Below are 16,868 nucleotides of genomic sequence, written 5' to 3' on the forward strand. Positions count from 1 at the left end.
AAAAAAAAAAAAAAAGGCAAACAAGCCCAGCTCTGAGAAAATCCACTAGCAGGGTATAATCTTTAATCTTGGCTTTCTTCTAATTCTAGGCTACTGTGGAATTGTGGGTATGATCTCTGGAAAGAATTAAAAATAACAGGACAGGCTGTTCTTTGGGGATTATATTTCTGTTCATATTTCATTTTTAAAAGGTATTCAGAGGTTGGGGGTCTTTTGGAAGCCTGTGGAGTGTACCAAACCTTATTCATCCATCTCTTTCAATTTATAAGTGTTTGCTATTTTTGATGGATTGTAGGCTAGAAATATTTGACCATGACAAGGTAGGGACTTCTCATGAAGAGTACAGTCTGGTAACTTCCTATTTTCTACTTGAGAGTCGAGGCATGTATTATGCCTGGATACTGTACAGAGATAAAGACGGGGATGGCCTTGTTAGGTCGAGACTGAGCACTGACTGCTTTTTGTCATCATTGTCAAAGATCACAAAAAGAAGAGTTGTTAAGAGCTGCAAAACATAAGTCTCAACTCAGGCATAAAGAGTGTATTTTGGGTTTACAGTCCCTCTGCTGACTGGGCCCTGAGCTGACCAGGCAGACATGGAGAAGAGGAATTCTGACAGCTATTTTGGGTCTTCATTTGTCTATGACCTGACTCAGTCTCTTCAGGGCATCAATTTAGTTTTGTTTACTTTTCTTAAACCAATAACCTCTTGTGTTAAATAGCTTGTTAGCTAGGAGAACATCTGTGGTATTTTTGGATCCAGAAGTTTGGGTTTATTATGATAACCTGTATGAAACTGGCCATAGTGAAGCACAGAATGGCTGGATTATTCAGATAGGCCAATAACCCATTCATAAAATGTAACTTTCACTCTTTTTGTCCATATACCACAGAGGGAAGGCACCCAAGGATATTCACTGACTGTGCCTTCTAGCTGTCAGCCTTTGTGCCACACTGTCACATACCATGTCTCATTTACTTCTCACCAGTTTTTTTCTTGTGTGTGTGTAAATATGAGTGTGCAGGTGCAGTTTCCCTTGTGTACACATGCAGAGGTCAGAGGAGGACAATGGGTATCTTCAAGACAGGACACCTCACTGTACAGGAAGCCTCACCATTTTGTCCAGGCTTCCTGGCCATTCTGACTCCTGGTATCTGACTGTCTTTGCCTCACAATGCTGAAGTTACAAGCACATGAAGTTGTGCCCAGATTTTTTTATTTTATTTATTTTTTACGTATCCTAGAGTTTATTCATTTTATTGAAAATAGGGTCTTTTCTCATATAACATATACTGATACAGTTTTCCCTCCCTTTTCTCCTCCCAATTCCTCAGCACCTCTCCTCCCTTTTGAATCCACTCCCTTTCTGTCTTTTAATAGAAAAGAATAGGCTTCTAAGAGATAGCAACTGACAAAATAAAATGTAATAAGACAAAGCGAAAAACCATCACACCAAGTCAACCCAACAGAAGGAAAAAGAGTCCCAAGAGCAGTATGCCTAGCTTTTTATGTAGGTGCTTTGGACTTGGGTTCCCATGCTTGCGGAGCAAGTGTTCTCACCCCAGAGCCATTTTCTTGGCCTCTCATCACAATTATACAGAGATAAGTTTCTTTTTGTGTATATGAAATCAAGATTCAGTGATGTTGCAGTGCCAAGATGACTTATCCACTTAGTAGAGATTTGGAATCAAATCTTAAATGGATTTTAACTATTTCTTTCCTCCAAGCAAGGTTAGAATGGCTAAATAGCCAAGAAGGAAATCTATTGAATTAATGGAGTCTAAATTGCCAGTTTGGTTTTTTTAATTCAAATAAGTGGCAACAAGTTTTATTTTTATTTTATTTTTTAAATTTATTTATTTATTAAGGATTTCTGCCTCCTCCCCGCCACTGCCTCCCATTTCCCTCCCCCTCCCCCGATCAAGTCCCTCTCCCTCATCAGCTTGAAGAGCAATCAGGGTTCCCTGACCTGTGAGAAGTCCAAGGACCGCCCACCTCCATCCAGGTTTAGGTTTAAAGTGTTTAAATAAAACACTTTAAAGATTTTATAATACTCAAAATGCATAAGTGCATGTGGCATTTAGTGAAGGGGAAGTAAAAGGCAATTTCCTCAAAGGCTTTCTGAAGAGATCTTCTGATTTATCAGTTCATGTGGAAACCAAATGGAGCTATGGGCTGATCAGAGTGATTCAGCTGTAGTTTAGAACCCTGTTAGAAATAGTAGCCTAAGTAAGAACTCTTTACCGTCATTGGAGGTGCTATGATGAGAAAGTACTGACTCAGAAGAGAAATGGCAAAGAATAAATATGAGGTGCTGTTAAGTATATTTCCTTGCCCCTTCTTCACATTCACATAATTACCTCTTTGATGTCACCCCGACTCTTGCCTGCATCCAGGCCATGTAGACACAACCAAAAATTTATACCTTGCGCATGTCAGTAATGAGCATTCTATGTTATGACACAACTTACTTAAATAGATTTTTTTTAAACTTCACCTCTGAATCTACTTACATTATGATTTTAAGCTTTATTATCCTAAAATGGGATAACAGCAGTTAGTAGCTTCTCATGGTACTTGTAAGAAGCTAATGCAGATGAATTTATGTGAGAAATGCAACTCAGAGCCAGGAGAGACCCACAGCCTCTTGCTTTACCGGTGGAGGTAGATTTACAGCATGCTGTACCTGTGCTGCAGGAAGCATGCAGTCCTATCCAGGGAGATAATCAGCATCCTGTCTGTCTGGTGAAACATGGGAGTGCTGAGGGACTCAAAGCAAAGAAGCTTACTCTGTGTTGGAGTATAAGGCCTTTTGGAAGCAGGGTCCTGAAAGTTAACTGTACAGTCGCCTCTTTGTGATTTGTGGACATAAATAGCATTTCATCCAAGAAGAATATTTATATTTTGGAAAATCTCGGATTAAAACTCCCATAGTTAGCTTTGATTAAATGTGAGCTCTCCCAGAACTTTCAAGCTTCCTATTTGTTTTGGCAACTGACACACTGGCATTGACTTTCCTTTTGAACCAAAATATTTTCCTTTCCCTTCTTCACCAGGGAAATTTTAAGCCAGAAAGAGAAACTTCCACAGCTTGATATGGATTAAGAGCAGACTGAAAGTGATCACAGAAAGGGAATGAAGAAAATAGGGAGCTAAATTTTGCCTTGGGCTCTTAATGATCTGGTTGTATTCAATTAATTCCTTTTTTTTCTTTGTATCACAGAAGTCTGGTAGCACCAAGCACAGTGACATGGGTTTACAAAAAGAGCCAATAAAAAGCGGTACTAGTAGTGGTTAACTGGATATATTTTAATGAGAAAATTCAGTCTGAAGACAGAATCTCTGAACACAAAACATCCAGTACAGACTGTATAACATGATGCTTTCTGTTGTTCTTACCTAGTGAATGTGAATATCCCCTTAAATAAGAGTGAAACACGAGAAAATTTTGCCTTGAGGATCTCTAGCCTTAGGGAATTGGTAGAGATAATAATTTCCCTTTATAAATGATTTTTAAGAAAATGTAGGTACTGATATTTTATTCAAGTATAAATCTGAGACTATGCTCTTAGACTTTTTATACAGATAAACTAATGTTGGCCAGGATATGCTATACAGCTCGAGGAGTCTAACTAAAAGAAATTTAAGAATCTTAATTAAAAAGAAATGAGCATGTGCTTCACCTGTCTTTTTAAGTAGAGATGACTTATAGGGCATTTGACCAACAGTTTTGAGAGGGGGCACATTATTAGTAAATATCTGAAGGCAGGTATGATATGCCTCAAATAACAGATTTTAGATGCCAGAGATAATAGTGACAGTTTAAGTGCCAGGATAATAAAATACAAACCACACCACCCAAATAGCTAAAGAAACTAACGTGTTGATTGGGATTATTTACCTTAGTAGTTTTTATGTATAGTCTCTGGCCTCATATGGAGACTTGCCAGAAATGTGAATTCTTAGGCTCTTCCTGGATATCCTGAATCTGGGGTGGCTCAGTAAACTGTTCTTAAGACCTCCCCATGTGATTCTGAGGCATCTTCAAGTATAATAAAACATAAGCAGCTGGGTATAGTGGTACACACCTGTAATCCCAGCACTCAGGAGGCAGAGAAAGGTGGATCTCTATGAGTTTGAAGCCAGCATGATCTACATAGAGAGCTCTAGGCTAGCCAGGCTACACAGTGAGACCTTGTCTCAAAAAATAAACAACAGCAACAATATTTTGGTTTAGGTCAATCTGAATGTTAAAAAAAATGTGGCTTGTAATTCTAGCTACATGATAGGCTGATACAGGAGGATGGTGAGTTCAAGATTCTTGGAACCAACCAATTACTTACATGCAACTTAATGTTAAGTGTAACAAGATCTAGTGGTACTGTGCCTGAAATCCTAGCACTTGAAAAGCTGAGGCAGGAGGATCAAAAGTTGGAGGCCATGGTGAGGCAAGACCACTCAGTAGGCAAGGGCACCTCTGCCAAGCCTGATCACCTGAGTTGGAGAGAACCAGCTCCTGTATGTTGTCTCTGATCTCAACAGGCATATCAGAGCACACAGTCACCCTACCCCAACATGCACACAAAGGAAAAGAAGGAAAACGTAATCTTAACAAAAGAGAGCTAGAGGTCAGTCCGAGCTACACAGGGAGAGCCTGTCTTTAAAAAAAAACAAAACACATCCAACAAAAGCTATACAATTATAAAATAGTCAAAATATTGCAATAAAGATGCTTGTGGAGCCTTGAAAATGATAGGTGTGGTTTTTTTAATTTATGGGTAGTTATTAAGTTCACGGGTTTTCAAGCTAAAGGCCTGGGTTCAAATTTTGTTACAGTACATACCTGACAAGAATAAAGTCATTCTGTTATTGTAAGCTTTTTTTTCCCCATCTGTGAAAGGGGATAATTGATTATACTGATTATACAAGGCTTTTGTGAGGGATGAGTGAGGATATGCATTTAATGTTTGAAATTAGCTGCAGGCATTATTACTATTAGGACCAGCCTGCTCCTTTGGTTTACGGTTGATAGCCTGCCAATGTGTATATATTATAGGTGTAATGTGTGTGTCTTACCTAAGTGTCATCCCAGTGGGGGAGATAGGACGAAGGCTTTGTTTTCTCATGTGTTTTTTTTTTTTTTTCGGATTTCTGTTTCCATCCTTTCACCCTTACACATTTTTTCATTCTTTGCTGAGTAATCTTTAAGTGCTTACTGTTTTCCAGTCATTTGCCGTGTGCCTATGCCCTCAAAGTCCTTTCAATGCCGTTCCCCTCCCCCACTTTGTGCAGACAGTTTTAGAGATCCTGTGGTGATTACCTTGTCTAAGGTAGTCTCCCCAACTTTGGAATGAGGCTTGAATCACAGCTGTGTTGCTGAAATCAGCAGGAACCTGCCTATGCAGTAAATTGTATGAGTTTTCCTTAGTCTTAGTTTTTTAAATTATTAAATGGGAATAACACATTCTAACTTAAGAAGTCTGAGGCTTATAATTAAAACAGTGCTAATAAAGTACACAGACTAATGGTGGGTACTTATTTTGGTGCTCAGTACAGAGATGATTAACTTTTCTCCCAAGGGAGACTGGCAAAAGTGGTTTGAATCAAATATGGTTGTTGGTTGAGGGGAGAGTGTTGTTTAACTTTTGCAAGATATTTAATCTTCTCCCTAACAAATTGTATAGGCAAATAAAAAGAAAACTTGTTATTTTGCTTTATGTTTGCATAATGGGCTATTAACCCTGTAGAGAAGACTGGGACTATATAGTTCTGTGGTAAAATGATTTTTACCACATGGAAGGCCTTGAGTTCAATCTCCAGCACTAAGAAAGAAAAAGGGTTCAATTTCTTACTATCAGTGGTCTCTGCCTTTTTGTAGGCTAAAAAGTGAACTTTAATTAGTAATTTTAATCCACATCTTTGATTTTTGACATAGTTGTTAAATTGATAAAATATACATCCCCGAAGAGCCCAGACAGTTAGGATATTGTAAACCGAAAGAAGAAAATTGGCTGTGAATATAGCTCCTTCCCAGAACACTTGCCTAGACATGGAAAGCCCTGGATTTCATCGCCAGCTCTGCAAATGCAAACAAATGAAAAGCATTTTGTGCTAGAAGAGACTGTGGGCATCTAATGAAATTCCTTCCTTTTATGGACCAGGAGAGCATTCTGAAGGACAGCAGTACCCTGAGAATTGAGGCTTTTTAGTGTCTATATTCGAGTGCACTGTCTTAGGCTGATATTCAGGTTTTGGTCATTGGCTCAAAAACTATCAAGAAGAACTGTCACTTGACAAATATTCCATTTTACAGTTGCTTTCTGGGAAATGGATCCTAGAAGCAAATCAGTAGTTATATGTGGTCCATTTTGTAGTCAGAAGATTGAAAAAAAGGAAAAAATTTGGAAATCAAGTCCTTAATAAACTAACGTAGAAAATTAAGAATGATAAACTTTGAGTCTCTATTGATAAGAAGCTAACTTGACAAAATATATGACTTTTGAACCCTTTGAATTACCAGAGCATTGCGTAAACAAATGTTATATGAATGCAGTTTATAGTAAGTCTAATTGCTAGTATGTTTGGGTTGTGGGCAAGAATACCTATTTCAGTGGGGTTGAAAAGCAAATGGTGCTTATGCTACTGAGCCCTCAGACTTTGCATTTCATTATCAGCGATCTCTTGAGGCTCCCTTTCCTTCCAAAAGCATATAGAACCTGGGAATCTGTCTCAACACACTGCACCTGAGTGTCAGTGCCAATTGATCCAAGTTTATATTTTGGCATTTATTTATTAACCTGTAATTAAATCACAATAAATTAAAAGAAAAAATATGGGTAAAAAAGGATTGAGATTACTTTAATCCAAAAATTACTGAAATTTACATTTTTCATTTAGGTTTCTAGTTTGCTCTACTTTTTCAGGTAAAGTCAGTGGTTATTAAATTTAGTAGCAGTCTGTGGTATACTTGGGACCCAGATAATAACCATGGAGTCATTTACTAAGCTCTAGTGTCCCATTAGCAAACAGAAGCTTTTTTGACTTACTAAAAGTAACTTTTACAAAAGAAGCCACACAGAACCACTGTATATTTTGCTTCTCTTCTCTCTTCATTTTGTGATTGGAAAAATGCAAATTCTGGAAATTCACAAGGATTCAGTTCCATGAAAAAGAATAACCAAGTAAGTTGTTCTATCCCTATTGTTTATTTTGGCAAATGAAAATGAATAGCTGTAATGGGAAATGGGAAATATCTAAACAAACCTTCAGACAAGGAAGCAGAGAAGAAATATTTCACATGCTTAAAACTCAGCATTCATCCACATGTTGGTTTAGCAATTGTTTTGAGCACCTCCATCCTGTAGATGTGTTTGACAAATAACAATGCAGAAGGGTGGGTAGTACTCCTTAACCCAGTTCTTAATTCCCTAACAGCATGGACACAAAGAAAATATTTAAAAAAAAAATATCACCACCGAGTTTCTGCCATCTCAGGTCCTTCTGGGCAGTCCTTTGGGGGCAAAGTGGTAGGACTTTGTTGTCTCACCATTACCCATTTGAGGTCAGTGCTGTACTGAGGGCATTTAATGTAAAATAGGTCCTGCCCTTGGGACATTGTCAGAGGACATAGCAGGTGAATGCTTTGTACTGGCTATGGCTTTGGTAGATGACCCAGGGACAGGCATAGTTCATAGTCTACTGAAAAAAAATTCAGCTACTATGGATTGAGTTAGTGTGACTTGGTGTTGACATCCAAACCTTGAGTTATACCTCAGATCTACTGCACTTCTAAAAGAAATTGCAGTAAGGGTTTTGATGTTATGTTGTACTTGAATCCTTAAAAATAGACCAGTCTTCCCTTTTACACATTCTTTGCCTTAGAGAGTCTAATTCTGGCTGTATGTCCTACTTCTCTGGGGACCCAATTGAAAAAAGAAAGCTGAAGAGGGAAAAATCAGGAGGAAAAGGTGGGGAAATAATCAGTTCTGGACTGAGTGGCCCTTTAGAGCAGAATCAAATGGTAAAACACCCTACCAAACCCATAACCCCATTCTCACCCCTGAATCTCTCATCCCAGAGGCAGACCTATAATACTCTCTCCTCTAATGTGGAATTAGACTCAGATGTAATTGCATCTGGACTCCTAAATCTGCAGAGTGTCAGAAAACCATGGGTTCAGTGAACACTGCTGAGTGTCTAGATGTGGACAAGATAAGGAGAGTGTCCCTATTTTAGGAAGCATAGTGCAAAGTGATACAGAAAAAAAGCACAGAGAGAAATGTCAGGTTGATCAGAAAATAATCTTGAGTGGAAGATATCTCCCATTAGCCTAGAAGTTAGATATTAAAATAAAGTGAGATTTCAGCAAGTAAAAATAAAAGTAAAAGCATGGTAGAGCAGTCTAAGGTGTTTAAGAGATGTTTGTTTGTTTTAAACAAGCTGAAACTCTAGGTTAAAAAGTAATTAGGAGTTATGTGGATTCTTAGCATTCTTAAGGGCTTGAGTTTATTACCAAGAACAAAAACTTGACAGAAACTGAGTGAAAAGTCATTTAACTGCAGCGAAGGCTACAGAACCCTGCTTGTTAGGTTCCTGTGGCGTCCTCTGAAATGCTGTGTGTTTTTTGAGATAAGGTCTCTCACTGAATATGAGGCTTATTGACTCAACTGGCTCAATCTGAGACATTCAGTTGGCTGGAATTGACCTTCAGGGCTCTGCCAAACTGATAGAGAGTTATTGTAACAGTGTGGAAAGGTTTACCCTATTAGTTGTCTTAAGTCTTAGAGATTAGCTTTCTTTTACATTCATGACTGTTCTTAATGTGAAGGCTGTTTTAATGGTTTGTGCTTTATTAATTAATATGCTTTATTAAGTGATGTTTTTGTTGAATTCTTGTCAGAAATAAAAGTGATGTGTGAGTCCCTCTGTATGTTATGAATATGTTTTATTACTATTGGTTAATGAATAAAGCTGTTTTAGCTAGTGGCTTAAAAGCAGTCTCCAATGAGGTTTATGTACTTTTGTGGGTCTTGATGTTTTGGAAGTGCTAGAGTAAATGCACTTTTTGTCTTGTGTCCTAACAAATGCAATTTATTTTCCCCTTGTGTAGGTAAATCCTGTGAGGAGGGAGGTTATTAGGAACTGAGCCTTACACATGTTAGTGCTCTGCTACTATGTTATCTCCAAACCTTAAAATATTTCTTTAAAAATGGTCTGTGATTTTGTATTTACAGGATCGCCCCAGGACATTTGACATGCACTCTTTGGAGAGCTCACTCATTGACATAATGAGAGCCGAAAATGATTCCATTAAAGGTAAGTTGAAAAATGGAGCTATTCTATTTTAGTAAATAGTTAATAATTTATTATCTACTTATTCTGGTGAGCAATGTCACTATTATAAAGTCATTGTGTCTAGTAAGTAGTATCAATTCTACACATAAACTCCTTTTTGCTATAAAGTCAAATTATTTGATGGGCATCTGCAGCAGAACCCATCATGGTACCAACTAAGAGCACTAAACAAGTTCTCATTGCTAAGTGGGCAGTTAACTCAAAGATCATATACTGCACCGTGTCTCAGACAAAAGCCTTTTAAAGAGCCCTGAGGTTCTTAAATGTGACAGTAGCTGTATACTATGTTGTTGGCATGTTGGCAGTTTTTGGCCTAGTTTTACAATTTAAAAAAAATGCTTCATAGTTTTGATGAAAATGTTTTATAGTTAATTTTTTCTATATATGGTGATTTTTTTAAAATCCCATTCCTGCTTGGCTTCTGGTCTCAAGTCTGTCACTGACTAGATAGATGTGTCACAGTCTTGAACAAGGCACCCACTTTCACCAGGTCTCCTTTTTTCTTCATCTCGATAAGAGACTCACAGTCACTTGGAGCCTTAAAAGTTAAATACAGATGCATGGACCCACCCTATACATGGACTATGGATTTGTCATGTTATTTTTAATGTTTCAGAGAATTGTCAGAGTAGGTGTTTTCAGGATTCCTTGCGAAAACTACTACACAAAAGGAACCCTTTTTCCCTATAAGAACCTCAGTTTACTAGGAACCAGGTTTATTTGTTTTAAAGAAATTTATAATGTTTAGTATATTAAGTAAACCTACCCAAATTTTAATACATTTTCTCATTTATTTATTTATTTGGTATTTATGAGGCCACCTTGTATTGGACTTAGACCTTTGCACAGCAGTCCTAGTGGCAAGGTAGCCTGCTGCAGTGCTGACTAACCTAGCCCAGTCTTCCCAGAGGTTAGCTTGCCCTACCACTGACACAGTAAGGCCTTTAAGAATAAACTCTCATTTTCTTCACAACTATTTGGGCTTATTTTTTCTTTTATTCTTGAAATATGATCATATTTACCCCTCCCCACTTTCCCTCCAAGCTGTTTCCATATCCCCCATGAGGAATCTTTGGGTGTCGTAGAGCTTTGTGAAATAATGTGTGGAATCATGTGTATCCATCTAATGAGGTCACTTGAAAATAAGGGTATTTGAAATTGTTTCAGAATATTTTGAAGTTCCTTACTGAATACCTCAAGGGATTCTGGGCGTGAGTTTCATATGTGAAGAGATAGGATCTTTCCGACTTTTTCAGAGTTTTCTATTTTTAAATATGACTATAATTCAGCTTTTTTCACATTTCCATTTCTTGTCATTAAAATGAAGAGAGGCTAAGGCCACTTTGAGCACCAGAAAATTGTACTTTCTCACAGTCGCTCAAAGAGAACCTATGTCCTATAAGAGATAACCAGTTTGGGGACATGGAGTAAAGGGACATGAGGGTTTCTCTCTATGACCTTTTGTAACTTACTTGTGAGTCTACAATTACTCCTTTAGCTAATTACAGGAAAAGTTTGTAAAGGACATTTTTTTAAAAATTGTTTACTAGATTCTTACAACATTTTTTTTTTTTTTTTGAGAACCTCTCTTGTACTAGATCAGTGGTTCTCAACCTGTGGGTTGTAACCCATTTGGGGGTCAAACAACCCTTTCACAGGGATTACCCAAGATCATCAGAAAACACAGAATTTACATTACAGTTCATAACAGTATCAAAATTACAGCTATGAAGCAGCCATGAAAATAATTTTCTGGTTGGGGGTCACCAAAACATGAGGGACTGTATTAAAGGGTTGCAACATTAGGAAGATTGAGAACCACTGCACTAGATGCTGGGAAATGTGGGGAGAACAGCAATAGATACAGTTTGTTATGTTCTATTTCTAGGAAGCAAGCCTCTGACTAGTACTTAAATATAAAGAGTTTTACACACTTGGTATAATTAACTGAAGGATTTATCAGTTTTAGCCAAGATATTTAAGGTTAATTTTTCCTTTTTGATTGATAAGGTATTATTACTTAAACTCCACTTTTATTACGTATTCCATATAAAATTTATTCTCACTGATATTTACTTATATCTCTTCAGCTGGTTCTGTATGGGAAATCAAAAGTGACAGAAAAAACTTATGTGTAGATGGTCTAATCTGGAAGCATAAGGAGTTTATGGAATCATGATTTGTAAGAGGCAGCATAGCAGAATGAAAAGAACATTTAAACTCTAGATTTAAACTGTCCTCACAACTGTGCTGATATTTGTGAGGTTTAAATGACAGCATGTGTCTGTCAAAATCAACATATTGCCTGGCTCTAGAAGACACTCAAAAATTGATGTGGCTCTTACTGGAATCTGCTAAGTGTTTCTTCATGTTCATTACGTGAAGAGGCCTGCTTCAGTTTAAGTTTCATTAGTAAATAAGCTTCACATTTTTCTTTCTTCAAAAAAGCAAGGAGGAATCTATAGATGAAGGCATGCCCTAAAATGCCAGTTTATAATTCTGCTTGGCTCTTAAAAAGTCCTGAACATTGTGTCAATGTAGTCTTCACCAGTAGAACAGCAGCTCTGTCCAGGGCGGTACTTCATCTCCTGTGAGCGCTTCTCTGAACTGAAGCGTACTCTGCTGTGCTTGATTTGAATAGTGAGTCTGTCTTCAGATGTTGTTTAACAGTGATCATTACCTTTTAACACCTTGAAGACAATTCACTGTCCTCTAAATCAGGCACAAGTCCTCTGGCTAACCCATGTATAAGTCATCTGCCTAGTGCTCCTTCCTCAGAAACAAGAGAGCAGAAAAATCACCTTTCGTTCTGTGAGAGCATCATACCTCTTAGAAAATGTAAAATTTAACTTGAGATTAGTGCTAAGATTTAATCATACAAAGACAAATTTTTTATTTGGGCTAATTTTGAAATAAAGTAATTTCATAGAATATGAATAACCTTATTTATTTTATCTCTTATCTGTGGTTCCTCATAGATGTGTCTGTGTTTAAATCATAAAGCCTAAAATTAATTTTGGAATGACAGCATGAGTCATTGTTGTAGCATATATTAGTTTAAATGAGAAAAAAATATAAAGGAGAATTTGCATTTTCCATTTGGGAAAATATTTTCTTTATACAGGGTCTTAAATTTTTTATTTTTGCTATCAACGAATACAATATTTGGTATATCTAGGGGCCTTCAAAGATAGGTTTTGAATTTTCTTATGAATGTGTTGATTCTAGCTGATTTCTTTGAACTTTTAACAGATGTTCAAGAGGAGAACATAACCTTCATTTGATCATGAATATCAGAGCTTTTGTAATTCAAAATAATTTTTTAAATACTGTTTTAAAAGAATTTTTAAGTTGCTGTCATTTGCTCCCTGGCAGGGGCTCAGCTGTCTGGGGGAGAAAAAGGGACCTCCCTGTTCTTTATCTTTGTGTCATCACTGAGGTCAGCTGGCAAGTCCTTATGTTATTTTTATCCTGGAAACTGTGTATTGCCTTCTCCAGAACCAGTGCCAGTGACAATCCACAGAAGCTTGTCCCCAGAGACCAATTTTGTTTTCTTTCCTCCACACCCAGACTCATATGCCAAAAGCCTGAGTCTTTGAGTTTTGATCTCCCCACGTGGCACCTTGAGCATGACTATAATGCTATTAGATAATCAGAACCGAGCCGTGCTCACCTGTTTATATGTTCTGGTGATTGTTTGGGAAATACGAATGTTCACTTTTTTTTCTTGCACATGACATTAGCAATTATTATTTAGAAATGGAGCAGCAGATTGAAGCCAAAACTTAGTACAGCTGTTTTCAGCCTTCTGAAGCACAGGTTGGACACATGAAGTAGTCATGAAATGTGTTCTCGTATGTGTATAGTAGGAAAGACCTGACAGTCAGGGAACTCCCCCCACCCCAGTGTGTGCAAGGAATTAAGGAAAGTAGGAATAAAATAGGAAGTAGTTTATGGAATGGAGTCAGATGTGTTGGCTAAAGACAAAATTAGTACTTAAAATGTGTAGAACAATTCCATTTCATGTTAGTGGTTGAATATTTTAAATCTGATATATAAAATCAATTTAATATCCAGTATGCTTCATTTCACTTTCTAGTCAAATTGACAGCAAGATTACTGCAGGAACAAATGCAGTCCATACGTCATTGCAACACTGCAAGTGTTCTTGAGATAGTAACTAAACTATGAGTCAGTATCATATTTTACCTCTGAATGTAATGAAAATGGAGTCCTTTGCATTGTTTTAGAGTAAACCTCACTTTCAATTTTTGGAAGGAATGGGACTTGACATACTTACCACCAATGATTCCTATGTGTCAGGCATGAAATGCTAAATCTACATGTAAGCAATAATAATTGTTTGTAGTGCCCATTTACATATCCCTTCATGCCTAAGGAGCCTATTAGATATACATGTGATGAGCTCATAGTATACTGTTAAACATGTTTCTGCCTCACTTGCTTCATACATTCATCTCATAAGGATTTATTTTAAGAACTGTGGATTTAATATAGGAGTCTTCTACATTTTAATTCCCTATTGCTTATGGTGTTGTGACCTTCTACTTTAAACATTTTTGATGTTTTCTCCTTCTTTATATATAAAATTTCACTGTCTCTCCCCTACTGGTTTCATCACTGCACTTTTTTAAAAAAAACAAAAAGCTTAAATGTGTGGGCAAGGGGTGATTCCATCTGTGCCTCTTTGAGGCTGAGGAAAAGAATTTATAATGATCTCCTTAGAAGACAATCATGAAATTCAGTTGAAATTTAGTGCACAAAACTTGCTTCATTAATTTCATAAGATTTTTTTTATGTCTTTATGAAAGAGTAATGGTTAGGATAATTATGTAAATTCTTTATCTTTGTTATTGGGAGAAAATAAATTTAGTGCTACCTTTGGGAAAAGGTTAAATAATAACTGGAAAACTTTTATATACAGTTGCCTCAATATTCTTATTATTCAAATTGTAATCACTTAGTTCTCTATTTTAGAGAACAGATGGTATATACTGGTATGTCGAAGTCTCAGACTTAATTTCATATAGGTACTGACTCTGCAGCCTTAGAGAACTGTAGACTACCTGAGAGCAGTTGAACGAGGACTACAATTGGTCATTTATTTGTGTGATGTGTTATAAACCTGAAATAGTTTGGCCATAAACAAAAATTTCAAAAATTCAAGGAGTTTCCATAAAACAGGGTGTGGCTTTAACATTATAGTGCTCAATTTCCAGTTAGAAATGGGGGGAGGCTTGTGGGGGGGCATAGTATTTGCCCCTTTTCTATTTAAATATGTTGGCCTCTGTCTATATGAAGACAGAGTGAAGATAGCACCCTAACTTCTACCAACTATTTAAAGGGTTAGATACTTTCTTTAAGGAGCATATAATAGACAAGATACAAACTGCTTGAAGAACCAAAAAGAACAGTGCAAAACACAACTAATTTATCCTTGGATTCATAAACAAATTTCTCCTCCCAATTAAATTACTATTTATGTTATCTAGTGTCTTCTGGGAAATTGGGGAATCGTAAATATTAAATGTTTTTAGAATTCAGACTCAGCCAAGCAGCTTCCCTGCTTATAGGACTCAACCTTCCTGAGAACACTGCTTTCTTCTTGTCCTCTTTGGACGATACTAAATAACTCAAAGCAGCTGAGCAGGGGAGTGGTTGAGGTTTCAAAGTAGAAAATTGCCTTACTTCTAAAAGTCTCTTGAGTAATGGAGTGAGAGACATAGTAAGGAGTATAATTTCAACTAGACTGCAATTAACTGTGTGTGTGGCTGTTTTGAAATGAAGGGTGTTTCCTCTCCTGCACTCTCCCTTTCCTAGCTGGGGACGTGGAACATCCTGAATAGCCTTCTCTTCGGCTGATGGTGCCTAAGGACAGGGCCTCACCTGTGTGTGGGGGTAACATCACCGTGAGGAAGAGGAGGTGGGTGGGTTTCTTTGGATCACTGCTGGGGAAGGGCCTGCTGCACTGCTCTCAGGGTTACTTCTGATCAGGATTTACTGAATACCTCAAGCCCTGTGTCAGCAGAGGTAGCCTTTGAACATGCTGGTATAATCTTTCATTCAGATTTAGGGATTGCTAATATTGTTTCTGTCTTTAAAAAAAGAAGAAAAAACCTAGGGGAGGAGAGAATCGATAATTGCCTAGGAGAGAGGAAAATGTGATGTTGAACGTTGAGTTTTCTGATAGAATTGAATTGGTGTCATCTCCGCTGTACCTATGAACTGAACCACAGTTGCACAGAGCACACATTCTGTTCACACCTCAGATCCACTCATGTTCTGCTTGCATACATGGGATGAAAGCAGTGTTCTTCTCTCTCCTCTGTCCCATACATCTGTGGTAGAAGATGTACCATACATCTATGATAGAATACTTGGCACTTATTTCTATTCTGAAAATCTCATAAGCAGATGTCATAGAGCAAGAATTTATCTTATGTCATCCATGATGTGAGGTCATAATTGCTTGAGCATTCCCCTTATTTTTATTCTTGAACATTGAGCCCAGAGAATCCTAATTTGAAAATTGAGTGGTCACAATCATCTTAAAACATTGGTGCAACTCTGATTTTAAATGGGTGGCAGGTGAGGGTAGAGGGCTGGGGGCGCGGGGAAGTCATTTTAAACCTTTTATGTTATTAAAAGGTTAACGATCCTGAGCATTTTCAAAAAGATTCATTTACCTTATAACATTGTTCTTTTCAGTTTCACTAAGACTCCTATATCCTATGGCTGTTGTGACTTAATTTTGTTTGACATATAGAGGGGCAGTGAAGGGGGAAGGATTGCTAAAGGCATAAACACAAATTTGGTAAACACTTTTGAGATAAGTACTAGTAAGGTAACATATTGGCAGATAATTTCCTTTACAGTATTACACTATTACCTTAAGTAGTAGGTGCAGCTTATATAAGCATGGATTTACCAGATGATTGTCAAAAATAGTAATAGTCTCCATTTACAAGTGAAAGCTGAGTGACATTTTGAAGTTTTTGGCATTGTCAGCAGTTTATGAGTGATAAATATTAGAGACTCCCACTGTGTAAAAGAGAAAGAGGCTCAGAACCACAGAGCTCCATGCTGCTGTCACCTCCTATCCATGTTAATATGTATGTTGTACATCTTTTGATAGCATCACTTATTTTTCTATTTTTTTCTTCTCCAAAGTTTCTATGGAACTTTTATATGGAGGTATTCTTGCTAGCTCATTTCCTGACAGCTTCTAAAATAATCATGTATGCAAATACCTATTTAATAAGTGCTTTGTTGTCTCTAACGATCCTCAGACCTTGATCATGTTGTGTAGTCCTGGCCTATGTTATTGGGGGGCCTTTGGCAAAGGGAAACTGGTTCATACCTGTCATAAAGACATCCTGATTCCTTTTGCAGTTAACTTAGCTGCAGCAAGAAAAGAACAATCTAGTGTGGGAAGAAATGACTTCCCGAATTCAGATCTGAACCCTTGTAAAAAGCCAATAGTGGTCACAAG

The 16,868-nt window shown here is 37.3% G+C and overlaps 1 protein-coding gene across 4 annotated transcripts in view; it reads left to right on the forward strand.

Moving 5' to 3' along the window:
• Cpeb4 (cytoplasmic polyadenylation element binding protein 4) overlaps positions 1 to 16,868 on the forward strand; it is a 59,057-nt gene that overhangs the window by 9,645 nt on the left and 32,544 nt on the right. For all 4 annotated transcript variants that reach the window (XM_005349025.2, XM_005349026.2, XM_005349027.2 and 1 more), the window contains exon 2: positions 9,235 to 9,316. In XM_005349025.2, the coding sequence (XP_005349082.1) occupies positions 9,235 to 9,316 (82 nt within the window). The remainder of the gene's footprint in view (positions 1 to 9,234; positions 9,317 to 16,868) is intronic.

This window comes from Microtus ochrogaster, chromosome 7 (assembly GCF_000317375.1).
Source record: "Microtus ochrogaster isolate Prairie Vole_2 chromosome 7, MicOch1.0, whole genome shotgun sequence".
NCBI lineage: Eukaryota > Metazoa > Chordata > Mammalia > Rodentia > Cricetidae > Microtus > Microtus ochrogaster.